Source organism: Thyridium curvatum, assembly GCF_004353045.1.
Source record: "Thyridium curvatum strain D216 chromosome Unknown NODE_104_length_128155_cov_78.148999, whole genome shotgun sequence".
In the NCBI taxonomy this organism is placed as follows: Eukaryota; Fungi; Ascomycota; class Sordariomycetes; order Thyridiales; family Thyridiaceae; genus Thyridium; species Thyridium curvatum.
In genome coordinates, this window is record NW_022156859.1 from 111,077 (window position 1) to 128,049 (window position 16,973).

Below are 16,973 nucleotides of genomic sequence, written 5' to 3' on the forward strand. Positions count from 1 at the left end.
TTACTTGGAATGACCAGGTGCGGAGGAACCTGGGGTGACATTCTCGTCTTACTAGGTTGCCTGAGTCAGATGGAACCGATTTCACGTAAGCGCAGGGTCGGAGTTGAACGTACGTCGACTAATCAAATCTCAAAAATCAGTTCGGTCTGAGAGCGAGCTGAATGCAACCGCCCAAATGCGAACCCCGAAGCATGGTAGGGTGTACCTGATCCCCGAATGGGTGTCCTTCTTGGCCAGTCACGCTGACTTCTAGTGTCTGCCTTGAGGCTGAGAGTGTGAATATAAGACTGCGCTGCCGGGATAGAAATCAGATCATATACAATGCCTTCCATCTTTTTTTTTTACTTACCTGGACATCAAGATGCGGAAGCCAGCATCGTTTGGTGCGTTGGCGCCCCTGTTTGCCTTTGTGCTCTGTTGCTCAGCACGGGTGCATGCTCACCACGCTGATCAACCACAACATGTCCTTGGCACATTCTTCGACAGTGATCACCTTGGTTCGCAGAACAGGATTGTCGATATATTGCAGATCCCAGATCAAAGGCCTGAACCGAGTGAGAGAGGCAGTTGGCTGGGCTGGGGGGGAGGAGTTTACAACAACCGGTGGGCGGCGTCCGATGCGATCGTAGACTCGACCAATACCGGTTCCTTGAAGCTTCACTGTCAAAAGAAGTACGATCCTGGCACGAGCGCGTCACCCCTGGTTGCAGATGGAGTGGCGTACTTTCCGACGTGGAGCGGCCTGCTCGTTGCTCTCGACTATGAGAACTGCAAGGAGATTTGGACGCGCAACATTACCGAGATCATCTACAAATACAAGCCTCTCACTCCTCTGCAAGCTCAAGCCATAGCTGCAGTCTCACGCACAACACCAGTGCTTGAGGGAGACACGCTCTTCGTTGGCACGCTTGCCCACGCTCTCATTCTCGCTATCAAGGTCAAGGATGGGACACTGGTCGACACTCTCCAGATTTCAAACCACCCCTTCGCCATCTTGACACAGTCCCCCCTCTTCTATGACAACAAGCTGTTCGTTGGCGTCTCCAGCATGGAGTCTGCCCTGCCCGCCTTCATAGAAGGCTACGTCTTCAGCTCCTCCGGGAGTATGAACGCCGTCGGCCTGAAGCACGGGCGCCTGACCCTCCTGTGGACCACGCCGACTATACCACCAGAGCTCCGGCGCAAGAACCTCACCGGCGCTGCCATCTGGGGGTCGCAGCCGTCTGTCGACCCGATCCGCCGCCAGGTCTTTGTCGGCTCGGGCAACCTCTACGACGTGCCGGAGGAGCTCGAGGCCTGCCAGAACGCGACGCAGGGGCTGGCTGTTGTGCGCGATAGTCTGACCGCCGACCCGTGCAAGCCGCGCCACGTCCACTTCGACTCGGTCCTCGCGCTCGACATTGACACGGGCCATATCAACTGGGCGCACGTCTTCAGCGCGCTGGACGCCTGGAACGCGGCGTGCGTCGACGGTCTGCTGGGTCCGCCAGTGCCCGGCGCCGCGGAGGCGTGTCCCGAGCACCCCGGCCCGGACGCCGACTTTGGCATGGCGCCCGCATTTGTTCTGGGGTCGGCCAACACGCCCGAGGGAATCGACGTGGTGGTCGTGGGGCAGAAGAGTGGGAACTTGTACGCTCTGTCTGCCCAAGCCGGCAAGACAATGTGGGCTGATAAGCCCGCGCCAGGTGGCCTCGAGGGTGGGCTCACTTGGGGCATTGCCGTTGACGACGAGGCGGTTTACTACGTCGCAGCCAACAGTCTGCGTGTCAACTACACGCTACCCCTGTCTGGCGGCACTGTGATCTCTAATAGTGCCTACGGCGCCGCGAGCCTCAAGACGGGAGAGATCCTGTGGCAGGTGCCCGCGCCGGGCAACATGACTAGTTTCGTTGCGCCGGCTGTCGCCAACGACGTGGTGCTGGTGGGATCGACCGGGTCGTATGATCCGGCTTCGCTTTTTCCGCTGGGCGCCGGGAAGTTCCATGTGCTGGACAAGAAGACAGGTCAGATCCTGAAGGACTCGTGGCTGGATGCGACGTTCCATGGAGCCCCGGCTGCTGCTCACGAGTTTGTCTTCCTGGGGACCGGATACGGAGGCGTCCATCCCCGAGAGGCCGGGTCATTCCAAGCATGGAAGATCCAGCAGAATGCTTTGCAGGCCGGACGAGAAGAAACTTTGGAACTGTAGATTGGCGATGACTTTGTTTTGGGACGGGTGTCTTATCAAGCAACCGTGCACCAGTAATCAACAAGAGAATACCAGCCCTGGAGGTCGTAACATGCCACCACTTCAGTGGTATGTATAGGTACATTACGGACAGCCCGTAGCAGTGACACCCACCCCGAACCTACCTAGGTAGCTAAGCGTAGCTCGGCAAGGGGAAGAAACCATGATTTCCCACCAAATCCCGGTGATACATATTCAACATCTATCTCTAACCTAGCCTTGAATATCCTTTCTCACACCAAAGCTCGTACCAGAGCACGCGCGATACGTACATCTTAGACTTTCAAGACATGAAATATTCAACGGCACGAATTTTGCACAGATGGCACCATATGCTCGCCCTTCCAGTCCAACCTAGACCCTGGTACCGAGAGCGACTCTGCGAGGAGTTGCTCGAAAGGCGCAGGACCAGAACCCGGTGGCAGAAGCTTAGCGAGACAGCCGATGTCTTTTATATCTTGAGCCGAGCCCAGCATGACGGGTTTACTGTTCGAAAGCCGCGCACTCTTGCTGGATCGACCCATCTCCTTGTCTACATCTACATGGTTGCAAAGTATACCTCTCGATGGACCTTCTACCAGGTAGCAGCCTATCTTTGTTGCCTGCCCGACGCCCGTGCAGTAAGCGAAGTCGTCAATCCTGCCAAAGATTCGAAGCTCCACGAGGTAGCACGCCGACATGGAATAGAGCCCGCTACGTTCCTGCAGGTATGCCGCAGGCTCAGACGAGTATGGCCTCTTCTTCCTTAAGACGCGATCGCAACACGGCACGATGGACGCGGCGTCGATTAGCTTACAGCAGCAGGCATGCGCGCTGCTTACCACTCGTTCATCTCCTGGAGTCTGATTCGTCACCTCCCAAGACGGCTTTCCAGCATGTCTTGGCTTCGTCTGCGGGAGGCCGACCGGTTCCCGCCTGCGGGAGGCCGACTGGTCTGGTCTCGTCTGTGGGAGACCCTGTGCTTGCTGGATCCCCAAAAGAGAGAAGAAACATAAAACCAAGAGGAAATGCTGCCCTAGGACTTGAGATCTTTTTCTTTAACAGCGCCGCCGTATCTCTCAACAACGCGATACAAAATTCCTCTTCTGACCAAGCCACAGATCACATCCACCATTGTAACGTACTCTTTGTCATCTAGCCATGTCTGTCTCCGTCACTCCCACAGCCTCACTTGCAATGGCCCCAAAGCCCACGGTGATCGGCATATATGGCCTGCCAGGCTCAGGCAAATCCTTCCAGATGGGCAAACTGAAGCAGAACCTTGAACGGCATGCCTTTGACTACTACGAAGGCTCCGACAAGATCGCCTCGCTTGTTGATGGGGGACTTTCGGGCTTCCAGCGTCTGGGCGAGCAAGAACAGCATTACTGGCGACAGCAAGCGATCAACGACATTGCACATGATTGTGCCAGCAAAACCCGGTCGGCGATTGTCACGGGCCACTTTATGTTCTGGGAAGAAGGCGAGGACAGCGGCCATCCGGTCTACACCATGGCTGATATGAATTCCTTTACGCACATCATTTATCTAGATGTCCCAACACATACTCTAGCTAAACGACGACTGAACGACCCTCTCAAAAATCGGTCCGTCACTTCAATCGACCACCTGCAGAAATGGCAAGCGGCCGAGATCTCATACATGCGCCATCTCTGTCGCCACCACCGAATCCTGTTCCTAGCTCTACCTGATGCCCTTCAACTGCCCACTCGGGTTTCAGAGTTAGTGTGCCGCTTCAGTCAATATACTGCAGAGTCGAACTGGTCACTGGTCAAAGCGCATCTGGACGACACCACGGACAACAAAAGCTTCCAAACAGCACTGGTCATTGATGGGGACAAGACTCTAGCACCTTTTGACACCGGATCTTTGTTTTGGAAGGCGTATGCTGAGGCAAGATCAAAGGTCGTGGGTCCATGTCCACTGAAGGAGCTCTTCAGTGGTCCACTGGGATACTCTGACACTGCCTTCTTCCAGGCAATGCTGCTCTACGAGGAAGCAGCCGGCGACGACGCTTTCTTTGAAGGTCTCTGTGACACTGTGGCGTCGTCGGTCCAGATGTACGATGATTTTGTCTCTCTGTTGCGATCTGTAGAGTCCAAGGAGCACATACTCTCCATTGTGGTGACCTGCGGTCTTCGCCGAGTCTGGGAGAAGATACTACGAAAGCAGGGCTTGTCATCCACGATCTGTGTCCTCGGCGGGGGAAGGGCGAAAGACAAATTTATCATCACCCCAGCAGCCAAGGCATCTCTCGTGACTCACCTGCGACAAGAGATGAAAGTTCACGTCTGGGCATTTGGAGACAGCCCTTTGGATCTTCCCATGTTGGAGGCTGCGGACAAGGCAGTCGTCGTGGTTGGAGATGATAGCATTAGAAGCCGCAGTATGGAAAACGCGCTGGTTATCGCCATGGAACAGAGAGGCTTTCAAGCACAACAAGTCTTACTCCCAAGTCATGTCACGCCACGGTTGGATTTCGGAAGGCTTCCTCGGATGTATCTCAGTCACGACATGTTCTCCCCTCCTGGCCAAGCTCGAGAAACCGATCAGAAAGACGGCTGCAATGTCTTTGCTATCAACATCCTGCACGCTACCTATAAGGATGCCACAAAGATTCTAATGACGCCCACCCGGGATGCGTCAGTCTACGGGGCGACCCTCAGGGCAGCTCATCAGCGGATTGGTCAGTATCTGGCGACCGAGTTCTTGCCTGCTCTCCTTGGGACAGAAGAGTATGCGATTCCTCATGTACAAGGTCATGACACGAGCGGCTATCGGATTCGCAACGAGTCACGAACCTCTTTGATTGCACTCATGCGTGGCGGAGAACCATTGGCTCTCGGCGTCAGCGATATGTTGGCTCGCGCAATGTTCGTCCACGCCACCTCGCCAGCGGATGTCAAGCATGACCACGTCCAAGGCCAAGCAACCGTCGTTCTGGTCGATTCAGTCATCAATACTGGGAAGACGCTCATCCAATTCATTGAACGTGTTCGTCTATTGCAAGTCAATGTGCGTATCGTTGTGATAGCGGCGGTGGTCCAGATGGAAGCTATTGCAAATGGGAGCAACCTCGCCACAGTCATGAAGATCAACGATGTTGCGCTAATCACGTTGCGTCTATCCAAGAATAAGTTCACCGGCACCAAGACAACTGATACCGGTAATCGTCTTTTCAACACTACCCATCTAGTTTGACGTGGGTCAGTGGGTCAGGGTGTTACGTTTGTCGACAAGGTTTGGGTGGGCGTATCTTCGTTTCTGCCGTTGGCGACTAGATAACATAATGGTATCATGATCATGGTGTTCTGAGCTAGCACTGGTGGTGTTATGCACTAAGTCCCCGTTATGGTATGTCTGCAGGTCCAGCAGGTAGCTTGTGGAAGGGAAATTTATCACGGAACAACCTTCACCTGGCCCCTTCCTATGTATCGTCCTTATGCCGAGAATCAAGTGAAACATGACCAAGCTCGGCAAGCAGGGGTCAGAATAGTTGATGGAGGTTGATCAGGAGATGCCTCAATGTTCACGATATGTCCTTGCTCCGGAACTCGGATCGGAAGGGTTATCCCACTACCTAAAACCGATGGGGCTGGTGAATAGTCTAGTATTTCTGTTATTAACACCCCGTCAACTAATGTGACCATCACTTCCCTCGGCGGGCCTGTGCCATTCATACGCTCGTACACCCTGCCCGAGTCGCGGGGTGATGGCGCAGAGACCCCGGGTCCATCACTTCCTCTGAGAGCGAAGACCGCGTCCGGTTTGCGCCAAGATCATTTTGAGGAGCGTCCATCTCACGGTCTAAGCCAGCAATTGAAAAGTGAGGTGTAAGCAGAATGAAACTGCATCCAAGAATAGGCATTCCACCACCCCAAGGAAAGGGGGAAAAAATCAAACAGCACCAGAGCGAGCGAGAGATGCGCAGAAATAAGGGAGATGAAAGAAAACTTGAGACTTACTCCGAGGCTTGGCAACATCCTTCCCCTTTCGACGGCTGGACTTGGCGCGAGGTGGGCTCGACGCGAAGTCGCTTTCAACCTCAGACTCGACATTTTCATCACTCGTATCCTCGTGGACGGACGAGCTGACCCATTCAGAAGACCCCGCTGAACTTGGGGCGTAGTCATCATCCGATTCGGACGCGGCGCGCCTTCTCTTGAGTCTACTCCGGGCCGCTGGAGGGCTCGATGATAAACTAAGCCGTTGGTCTTCGTTCTCATCCCGCTGAGCCGGTGCCTCCCCATTTGCAGAACTCGACTCGAGAAGCAGCATCTCACGAACGGGACGATCATCGAGTTCTATGACAAGGCGGGCCTTCTTTGAACCCGTCCGAGTTGCCGGGCTCTCATGTGCGCCAGGAACCGGAGAGGCGGGAGCGGGTTCTGAGGTCGAGCCACCTTGTGAGCCTGATCCAGGGTGTGTTTGGTTGACCTGCGTCAGGGGCTCTGGCGTTGCTGCCAGGCCAGAGGGTGCCGACTCCTTGTCTGAACCGGGGCTGATAGGGGCCACTGGGCTGGCACTACCTAGTGGGTCTAACGCGCGGGCGGTTCAGCCTGGTCCTCGGGCTCGGGCGAGGCAAGCGGAGTGAACACAGATCCCTCCTGATCGGTATCCGCCACTACGTCGTCCATTGACCGAACCAGAGAGCGTTTCATATTAACAGGGGAAGGACTCGAGGACGAAGCGGGAGGTGGGCGGTGATTGTTCTCTCCAGAGGCACCGAAAGTGGAGGCGGAGACTAGATTAGGACTGGTAAGCGGCGGGATAAATAGATGGGACACAAGAGGCTTACCGTGGACATCCATTATGTCAGGCTGTTGGACCCGAACTGGGGAGGGTGGTCGAGGGCGTCGTCGTAGCGTGCTGCCGGTGTCTAATATCTGCTGGCTAGGCCAACAAATAGTACCAATCCTCCAAAAGAGGACGAGCAGAAGACACCGAAGACGTGCTTACGGCTCCGTATAGAGGGGGAGGGAGGGAGGGGAGAGAGAGACAAGAGCGTGCCGAAGGGCTCTTCAGCACTTCTCAAGATCCCAATGATGACTGCAAAATGCAGCCAATCAAGGTACCAACCACCCAAAAGGTGGCGAGTAAAGATCTTGAGAAGGCTTCCGAGAACAAACAACAGCTCTGCAGTACTGTAAGCCCACAACACGAGCGGGCAATGGTCAACGAACGTAGAGGCAGGGCGGGCAAACGGACGACGACGCGTGAAGAAGAGGCTGCTCAATTGACTTTTCAGAACCCACACCAAGCGACAGACTCAATACTTGTCGAATTTCTAGGGTTGTGGGGAGGTGTATCGTCGTGAGGCAAGTACGTCTGATGCTTGCTCATGCCCGCCATTGCCGAGCGCCACTGTGGCTGCATCCTTACACGCTCCCTGGAAATGTACTGCCTCTGTATTCAAAAGCGATGCGGAACGCTAGTGATATAGGCAAGAGTCCTCGGGGTGCTGCACCAAACGATAGACATCGTTGCGCAGCCAACCTCCCTTCAGGTCCCAGATGGCATCCGGGACTTGCTCGGTGAAGTCTCTGTCAAACCCAGGGAGACCGCTTGCCACAACGCCGCCGATGCCTGTTGCCTCAAGTCACCACCCTTGAAAGCCCTTAGGCGTTCTATCTCTCGCACTGACTATTTCTTTGATTTGGGAAAACGTATGTGGCATCTAGTCTGGTGTCTAGAAGCTCCATATGTGATTGGCGCTTCGTCGACGTTGGTTCAGCGTGATGCCCAAAGACGAGCGCAAGGCTACCGGTTTCTTGCTGCAGCCCATAACATCCCTGTGCGTCGACACCTAACCTTTGGAAAGTGAACTGAAGGAAAGAGAAAGAGAGGAGAGCCCATGGACTTAGCAGTAGCAGGGTTTCATTGTGCTCTACCTACTTCTCATTACACTTGACAGTCATTACCCGGCCAGCATCCCAGAGAGTCTTATGCACGTTCCTTAGTGCGGTACCCTTGGACCAAAACCTCTCTCCCGAGGAACTCACTACCAGGAAAGTCTCCTCCAGGTCCTTGCGCCCCTTCTTGGCCTTCTTGTCCTTCTTGTCTAGACGTCCCGTAACATGAATATCCCCGACAATTACCAGCCCGCATCGTGCTCGGGTAAGCATAACGTTGAGCCGTTGCTCATCCGAAGTGAAGCCTGGGCCTGGCGTTACGGCCTTGGTGCCCATGACAATGACGACAATGTCATTCTCCTGACCTTGGAAGGAGTCCACTGTTGAGGCAGGGGGCATGCTGGACAGCGGGGCGTATTTGGGCTCCTTGCGGCGACGGTAGCCAATGAGTTCGACATTGGCGGCGTAAGGGGCGATGATCGAGACGCGCGAGGCGGTGATGCCCTTGGTTCGAACCAGATCCAGGATCATGTCCAAGGCAACTTCGACTTGATCATAGCTTTTCTTTGAGCCCGTATACTTGTCCACAATGACCCTCGAGTTCTCGCAGTGCACAAAGACCGGGAGAAGTTTGCCACTGGGGGCCGCCTTGACCGAATCGGACTTGCTTCGCACGAAGTCCTCCAAGGTTCGGCCCGCCGCGAAGCGCGGGTTGTTGATGTCACAGATACTGTCGTATCTGAGAGGGACCTCAGGGTAAATGATGCTCGAGACCATGTCGAACATGCCGTTGGCCATGCGCAATTGGGTTGTCAAACGGTAGACAGGGAAACCAACACCTTGGAGGAACTGCAAGGCGGAGACTTTGCCATCCTTTGCGAAGCGGTTGACAGCATTGCCGGCGTCATCCTTGCTCTTCTCGGACAAAACCACGGGAGGCAACTGCTTGGGATCGCCAAAGAGCATGCAAGGCATCAAGGTGTTCCCCCAGACAGTGAGCAGGTCAGCCTTGAGCATGTTGGCAGCTTCATCCACAGCTACACCCCGGGCGACTTCATTTTTCCACCGGCGGAAGGGCGTGTGGTTGTGTGACCCGCTGGGGGTGACGCACAATATGTCGGCATTGCGGAAGAGCTCCTTGAACAGGGGCACGAGAATCTCCTTTTTGGGGGCTTTGGCCTGGAACTGCTCCCAAGTGATCGTGCCCGCCAGCACCTGGCGGAGGGGATCAAGCTGAGCATGTCCATCCCAGCCCTGTCTCATCTCGTGAAGGACCTGACTGTCGTCAGGATCCAGTTGATCCACAAACGGACATCGCAGGAGCTTGAGCATCCACCAAGACGCGGAGAGGTGGAACTTCCACTTGGAGGGCGGGCCAAACTTTGCTCTGCCGAGGGCATTGTCTCCAGCCTTTGGATTCCGCAGAAGCTCACGGAAGGCCCTCTCCTCATTGCTGAACCCCCGAACAACGAACTTGCGACGGTAGCGGGTGGGGTCATTCGCCCCCTTCTTGGCATTGAGTTTGGCGGTGATGGCACAAGTGCGGGAGTGGAGGCGGGCGGCAAAATTGTCCACGGCAACATTGGTTGGTGCGGAGCACAAAATCGGACCAAGGGATGCTTGCATGGCGAGCGTCGAGGCAGCCCCAGCGGTTGTCTTGCCAAAGCCCGGGCCAGCTGTGATGATGCCAATACCGAGGGGCCTACTGGTCAGATACGCGTTGAATCGCGTTCGATCAGCCCCGAGCGCCTCTTCGAGGATGGCTTGCGCATATTCCGGATCGTCCTTCCGGAACCTGAGAAAGTCCCAGGAAGGCAGAGGGCGCAGTCGAGAACCGTTTATCGGCATACTGGCCATGGCGTCTTCGAGACCAAGCTCGGCGGGAGCGGACTGCGACATCCATGCATAGAAGCCGGTACCACGAAGTAGCGTGCGGTGCAGTTCCATACGGTCCAGGATCGCGGGCGGGGGGAGATCGACCAACGCGGCGAGATTTGTCGGCTCACTGCCTGGACGGAAATCCGACAAAGCATCGACCCTGCGCTTGCACTCGAAGAACTGCGAACCCCAGAGCAGGGAAACGCAATTCTAGTGCTGCTTCCCTTCCTTCAAGACCCGGTTTGCCTCTGAGCGGTCGGCGAAGTCCTTGACGACGTACGTCGAATCTTTCGAACCCTGGGGACGACGCGCGTAGAGCACCAGATCGAGCTCCCCCGTGGGGTGTTGATTGAGGGCCGCGATTGAAGCTGGATGGTCCTGGATGTTGCATTCCCTGCGATAACTGTCAGAAAAAAAGGTTCGTGGACCACCACGAAAGACAAACGTACCATTTGGCTGCAATTTTGTCGTCGTCTTCCGCGTTATATAGCACCAGGGTGGGAGACGAGTCCCTGGATAGGCAACGCCAGCTCTGGGAGAACTTCTCCTTGAATTCCTGAGTGAGAGGAACCACCATGAACATCTCTGTGGCCTGAGATGCGTCACCTGAGGGAGGGCGGACGGTATATGCCGGCCATTTTCGACAGGATATCGCCACTCTATCCTCTTCCAGCCAGAGCGAATCCTGGAGGACGGCATGCATAGCATTGGTCAAGTGCTCGTCGTTGGTCTCGAAGCTGTAGCGAGCAGCGAACTGTTGACCCTTATGCGCGCTGACGAGGCGAGACCAATCCTGAGCGCCGGACAAGATTTCCAACGGACCGTAGGGGTAATGGAAGGGGGCAGGCAGGCATTGGGGGTCGAAGCTGGCCTTGATGTCGTCGACACGGGTAGCCACAACAAAGTAAAGTGTTTCTTGCCGCAGGAGACCACCCAATGAGTATTTGTCGACTATGGGCGCGTCTGTGTTGACCCAGGCATCCAGCTGCGGCATTCCAACATTTCTGAAGGGCATACCAAAGCCTTCAATGATCGGGCGGGAGGAGAGCTTGACGCGGACCCAAGCAAGTCTGTCTGGGTTTCTGGCATTGGCAAACAAATCCTTGACGGCGGTCGACGGCTCCGCGGCATCAATTTGCGTGGCACCATCGCGAGGGAACTTGACGACGATTCGGTGCTGGTCAAAAGGCTGTATCGAGCCGCCATCTGTACCAGCGCCTCGGTCCAGAGCATGGCGTACACCATAGCCCCATCTCTCGTTGTCAAATTGATCCTTGCCGAGAGGAATGTCGAGACGGAAACCGACCCATGACGTCTGGTCAGGCTGGACACTGACGACGAATCTTGCACTGATGCGGGCGTCGACCCCCAAGGCATTTCCGGCAGCGAGGACAGGACCGGTCGGGGTTGCACTGCACATAGATGTTAGCAGTCGATGACAGCGGAGGAGGCGGATACCGCAAAACGTGACTTACAGGACTGCACAGTCCTTGTAGTAGGTCTTCCTGTAGACCTTGGGCTGTTGTTGGGCCATGACGAATCCTGGCACACACGCACACTACTGCCGAAACTGACAAACGTACAACTCCCTGACTGATACCAACGTGGACCAAGCTCTAATGACTACCGAAGTAGATCAAAAGAAGTACCAACCACCCAAAATGTGGCGAGTGACAAGGTCGAGACGCGTAAGCAGAGTAGAACTGAAGAGAAAGCTTTTTAGGAGAAGGTGTTGTACGGTTCGGAGTAGACGGGCGGACGAGAGGGGCAGACACGACTCTTCAAAGAGTCGTAAGGCGCGGGAACACGAGGAAAAGAAAATGCCACTGCTGGGGTGGCGGGATCGCGAACTTGAAGCCTGGAAGAAGAAGAGAAGAGGGAGAATGGTGGGGGACAGGAAGATTTTATAGAATTTTGGGGGTTTGTCCTGTCAGCGAGGCTCACCTGCCTCACCGGTCTACGCCTCACTATCCCAATGACTCACTAGCTGCCCAGGTAGGTACCTATGTACATACCAGATAAACAGCAAGAAGGTGCCCACGCTCATTGCTGCTTATTGATCGCTGAGGGGCATGTAATCTACTGACCATTCCGGGGGAGTGGCTGCCCGCTTCGCATCCACCTAGGTACCTAAATGCATAGGAAGCATCATTAGCGGGCCTGCGGCTCCTATGATGCAATGGTCGGCAACAGTTGCTCAGTTAACCTTAAGTAGAGTTATTGTAACTCGGTGGGTACCGTTGCTGGCTGTGCAACCATTGCGTTGCCGACCGTTGTCGCGTTGCCAACCGTTGCCAGCCAGCCCGGAAATCACCAAAGGAGGGAAGCACCTAGGCACTCTACACGGACAGGAGGGCAAGCGGTAATGTTTCGCGACACAGGTCAGCATACGAGCCTGTCGTCGCCGTCTGAATAGCGACGGCAAGTCCTCTCTTGAAACGTACTTGACCTAGCCTATCTGGATAAATTGGCTCCTTACTCAAGCAGACTCTATTACTACCACCCTTCTAAATAGTAAAGAGTTTCTAATTTATTATAATATTAGGTCCTCCTTAAAGCTATAAAATATAACTACTTAATAGAGCTGGTCTCTATTACTACCACTCTTCTGAGCACTAAAGAGTCCTAATCTATCCAGTCTGATACCAGATCCTCCTTAAAGCTTTAAAGTGCAACTGCTCAGTAGAGCTGGTCTCTATTGCCACCGCCCTCCTGAGCAGCAAAGAGTTCCCGATTCATTATGGTACCGGGTCCTCCTCGAAGCTGCAAAATGCAACTGCTCAGTGGAGATGAGACGGTCCCTGTTGCCGCCCTGTACAGGACCGTCTTTCTCCGCCTGCATTCTCACAGGCATGTCTGCTCTGTGGAGACGGTCTCCATTGCTGCCCTCCTGAGCACACACAGGAGCCCCGGTCCATCCAGTCTGGTACCGGGTCCTCCTCGAAGCTGCAAAGTGCGACTGCTCAGTGGAGCTGGTCTCCATTGCCGCCGCCCTCCTGAGCACACGCAGGACCGTCTCCGCCCGCATTCTCACATGCATGTCGCAGACTTGGCGCGCCCTCAGCGACCACATGAGCTGGGCGCGGCTGTGGAGGCAAGAACTTGTACCTTCTCGACATCAACCAGCCATTGGATGACGCGACGCGGCGTCTGCTTCGCCTGGTCGAAGATGTCGGAAAACACAAAACGATCATTTACATGAAGGGCTGGTCGTACGAGATGCGCCGGAGCTGCTGAATCATTCTGCTAAGAATGTCACCACATCTTCCCCCGGCTCTAAGGAAGTCGACACTGATACCAAGTGCACTCCTCCCGACATAAATGATGATTTAGACTGTGCTATCAAGCGCACTCTCAATTCAAACCGTACCGACTTTAATGTTGATGGAGAAGAGCCCGAGGTGGACTTCACCAAGCCTTCAATCGCGGCTGCTCACAAGGAGTGCTCACCATCACCCAGCGAAGCCCAGGCCTCCTTGCCGACACTTGATGAGGCAGCTTGGCAGTACTACCGACAACATCTGGACGAGCATACAAGCCTCACGAAGCTTCTGGAGAAGTCAGAGGGTGATCCAACGGAGACCACATGAGCCTGCTCAACGTCTCGGCCCGCCCTCAGCGACCATATGAGCCGGGCCCGCCCTCAGCGACCACATGAGCCGGGCCCGCCCGCCCTCAGTGACCATATGAGCCGAGTACGCAAGCCTCACGAAGCTTCTAGAGAAGTCAGAGGGTGATCCAACAGAGACCACATGAGCCTGCTCAACGTCTCGGCCTGCCCTCAGCGGCCATATAAGCCGGGCCCGCCCGCCCTCAGTGACCACATGAGCCTGCTAAACGCCTTCTACGCCTACTAGGCGTGCCCTCAGCAGCCACATGAGCCTACTCAACGCCTTCTATGCCTACTGTGGCCTCTCGGCGCGCCCTCAGTGACCACATGAGCTGGGCGCGGCCCTCAGTGACCACATGAGCCTGCTCAACGTCTCGGTGCGGCCCCCAGTGACCACATGAGCTGGGCGCGGCCCTCAGCGACCACATGAGCCTACTAAACGCCTTCTACGCCTACTGTGGCCTCTCGGCACGGCCCTTAGCGACCACATGAGCCGGGCCCGCGCTCAGCGACCACATGAGCCTGCTGAACGCCCTCTACACCTACTGGGCGTGCCCTTAGTGACCATATGAGCTGGGCGCCTGCTCAACGTCTTCTACGCCTACTGTGGCCTCTCATCAGGAGCGCTTGATCGCTTCTTTGCCAACACGAACCTGGCGACAGGGAGCGCAATTCTTGGGTCTTTCTCTTGTCGCATCCTCTGTTCTGCAATTCAGAGAGCAGCCACCTATTGCTCTCTCTCCCCTTTCACGGACTACTGCCGTTGTTGTCCCGCTATCGTCATAGTTCATGCAATGCCCATATACTGACATTGATATCGTTTCAGCATCCGCTTCTTATCATACGCCGCGCGTGCCTCTACCGGCCCTTGTACCGACAAGCGGTCCATCGGCAGGTACCCATTCTCCGGAGTAGTGGCAAATGGTGGGGCATGTCCTTATCACAATCCATGTGATTGAGTCTTTGGACCTCGATCCGCGCGCGGCTCCTGTCCACTGTTGGAGACTGGTGGCACCGAGACGGTATTCCTATCTGGATGCGGAGCCGCTTCTTAGGGGCTCTGAGAGTCTGCATATGGCGGGGTTTCCGGCTGACTGCCTGATCAGCGACTACCGAGTTGTCGAATTATGTTGGAGAAAAGACGTAGATACAGCTGGGATCCGCCGCCCACGGTGTGGCGGCTTCTCCGCCGCGGCTCTGGGGAAGGAGTGAAATCGCCTTCTCCGCAGCGGTCGGGGAAAGCTTAAGACGTCGGGGGGCCGATCCACACAGGGAATTTATTACATCCGGAAAAGCGTAATAATAGTGGGCCGTTCCTCGGACTCTCTCAGCGCGGCAAGAGCTGTCATTGGCCCTTCTCTTTGCAACACGATATCTCCCCCACAGTCTCCTCGGCGATCTGCGCCCCCCTGTGCATGTCCAGTTTGCTCTTCGACAGACGCGCAGACTTGTTGCTTTTAATCTTCCATTGCCGCCTTGGCTCGTTGACATTGTTTCGTCGTGTCATCGTCATCCGTTTGCCAAAACCATGCCCCTTCCGCCAACCATGGAGGCTGGTCCCAGCCTCAACCCCCCGAGGCAGCTTGGTTATGCTACCGAGCTGCCCAAGACCTTGAGCATGATGAGCATCATGGGCATGTCCTTTGCTATCATGGCTGTGCCATTTGGACTATCCACTGTTGAGTTTACACCATGGAATTAAAGAGGTCAGTTCTCTTGGAAGGCTAATGGTGCTCAGACTATGTATATTACCCTTGTCAACGGTCAGGCGGTCACGATTCTCTGGGGCTGGGTGCTTGTGTCGTTGATCTCCCTCTGTATCGCGGCGTCCCTGGCTGAGATCTGTGCCGTCTTTCCCACTGCTGGCGGAGTCTACTATTGGTCTGCGATCCTGAGCACTCCGAAATATGCCCCTGTCGTAAGTTTCATCGATGGCTGGATGACCTTGGTTGGTAACTGGACTGTGACGCTTTCCATCAACTTCTCGGGCGCGCAACTGATCCTGAGCGCCATTACGATTTACAATGAGGATTTCGTGCCCAATGAATGGCAATCTATCCTCTGTTTCTGGGCTGTGATGATTATTGCAGCACTGGTCAACGTTTTCGGCTCCAAGTACTTGGATCTGATCAACAAAATCTGCATCTACTGGACCGCAGCGAGCGTCGTCATCATCCTGGTGACCGTCCTGGCCATGTGCGACAACAAGAGGTCTGCCGAGTTCGTCTTCTCTCACTACGATGCTTCAAAGAGTGGATACCCTAGTGGCTGGTCCTTTTTTGTAGGTTTACTCCAAGGTATGCAGGCCCTCGCAAAGTGAATCAACGAGACAGCATTTGGGTCTTGGCTGATGAGTTTCCTGTAGCCGCATACACTCTTACCGGCTATGGCATGGTTGCAGCTATGTGCGAAGAGGTACAAAACCCCGAGAGAGAGGTCCCCAAAGCGATGGTCCTCTCAGTTGTGGCCGCGGGCCTGACTGGTATCGTCTACCTGATCCCGATTCTCTTCGTCCTGCCCGACATTCCACACCTCCTCGACTTCAGCCAGCCCATTGGCATCCTGTTCAAGCAGGTCACACGCTCTTCCGCAGGTGGCTTCGGCCTGCTATTTTTGATCCTGGGTATTCTCTTCTTTGCTGGGGTCGGTGCCTTGACAGCTGCCTCGCGCTGTACCTACGCTTTCGCTCGCGATGGTGCGATCCCAGGACATGGCCTCTGGAAGCAAGTGAATCACAAATTCGACGTTCCTCTCTGGGCTATTGTCCTGTCGACCGTCGTAGACTGCCTTCTCGGCTGCATCTATTTCGGCTCCTCCGCGGCTTTCAACTCGTTCACTGGCGTCGCCACCATCTGCCTCTCGACATCGTACTGCGTGCCAGTTTTGGTGTGTCTGATACGCGGGCGCAAGGCCGTTAAGAACTCTCCCTTCTCCCTCGGGAGATTCGGCCCCTTCATCAACTCTGTCTGTATTATCTGGATTGTCTTTGCCGTCGTCATCTTTTGTATGCCCGTCTCGCTGCCGGTCACGGCATCCTCGATGAATTATGCGAGCGTGGTATTCGCAGGCTTCGCGGCCGTCAGTGCGATTTGGTACCTGGTGCACGCCCGCAAGAACTTTAAGGGCCCCATGATGATGGAAGTGGAGGATGTAGTCATGAGCGAAGAGGCCAGTCATGATCAAACAAGCAAGTCTTAAACGAAGGGGTGGTGGGACGAAGAAATGCATCCCAGGTCTGTGACATCTCTGTCGGTTAAGCGTCAAGGTTTCATGGTCTATAGAACTTAAATTGTATCTAGTAATAGCTTCTGTCGCAAACGAGGCACTGCTGCAGCGAATTGACATCGCGCGTTGATCCGCTTCGAGGATGTGATGAGTAGTGTATTTGGATCTACTGTGTCCCGCC

The 16,973-nt window shown here is 55.2% G+C and overlaps 6 protein-coding genes across 6 annotated transcripts; 4 read left to right on the top strand and 2 right to left on the bottom strand.

Moving 5' to 3' along the window:
• Positions 1-361: 361 nt before the first annotated feature.
• Positions 362-2,188, top strand: E0L32_011370 (uncharacterized protein; the record flags this gene model as incomplete). The annotated part of the gene is made up of 1 exon (XM_031134091.1): positions 362-2,188. One exon carries the CDS (start codon positions 362-364, stop codon positions 2,186-2,188), a length of 1,827 nt encoding a protein of 608 aa, XP_031000688.1.
• A 1,215-nt stretch (positions 2,189-3,403) lies between these two features.
• On the top strand, positions 3,404-5,428 carry E0L32_011371 (uncharacterized protein; the record flags this gene model as incomplete). Its single annotated transcript, XM_031134094.1, has 1 exon — positions 3,404-5,428. One exon carries the CDS (start codon positions 3,404-3,406, stop codon positions 5,426-5,428), a length of 2,025 nt encoding a protein of 674 aa, XP_031000689.1.
• A 696-nt stretch (positions 5,429-6,124) lies between these two features.
• E0L32_011372 (uncharacterized protein) lies at positions 6,125-7,038 on the bottom strand (the record flags this gene model as incomplete). The annotated part of the gene is made up of 3 exons (XM_031134095.1): positions 6,125-6,717; positions 6,771-6,971; positions 7,026-7,038. 3 exons carry the CDS (start codon positions 7,036-7,038, stop codon positions 6,125-6,127), a joined length of 807 nt encoding a protein of 268 aa, XP_031000690.1.
• A 1,080-nt stretch (positions 7,039-8,118) lies between these two features.
• Positions 8,119-11,491, bottom strand: E0L32_011373 (uncharacterized protein; the record flags this gene model as incomplete). Its single annotated transcript, XM_031134096.1, has 4 exons — positions 8,119-10,137; positions 10,195-10,351; positions 10,407-11,369; positions 11,433-11,491. The coding sequence occupies 4 exons, from the start codon at positions 11,489-11,491 to the stop codon at positions 8,119-8,121; spliced, it is 3,198 nt and encodes a 1,065-aa protein (XP_031000691.1).
• A 1,236-nt stretch (positions 11,492-12,727) lies between these two features.
• Positions 12,728-13,547, top strand: E0L32_011374 (uncharacterized protein; the record flags this gene model as incomplete). The annotated part of the gene is made up of 2 exons (XM_031134097.1): positions 12,728-13,061; positions 13,162-13,547. 2 exons carry the CDS (start codon positions 12,728-12,730, stop codon positions 13,545-13,547), a joined length of 720 nt encoding a protein of 239 aa, XP_031000692.1.
• A 1,566-nt stretch (positions 13,548-15,113) lies between these two features.
• E0L32_011375 (uncharacterized protein) lies at positions 15,114-16,765 on the top strand (the record flags this gene model as incomplete). The annotated part of the gene is made up of 3 exons (XM_031134098.1): positions 15,114-15,224; positions 15,279-15,864; positions 15,933-16,765. 3 exons carry the CDS (start codon positions 15,114-15,116, stop codon positions 16,763-16,765), a joined length of 1,530 nt encoding a protein of 509 aa, XP_031000693.1.
• Positions 16,766-16,973: the final 208 nt, after the last annotated feature.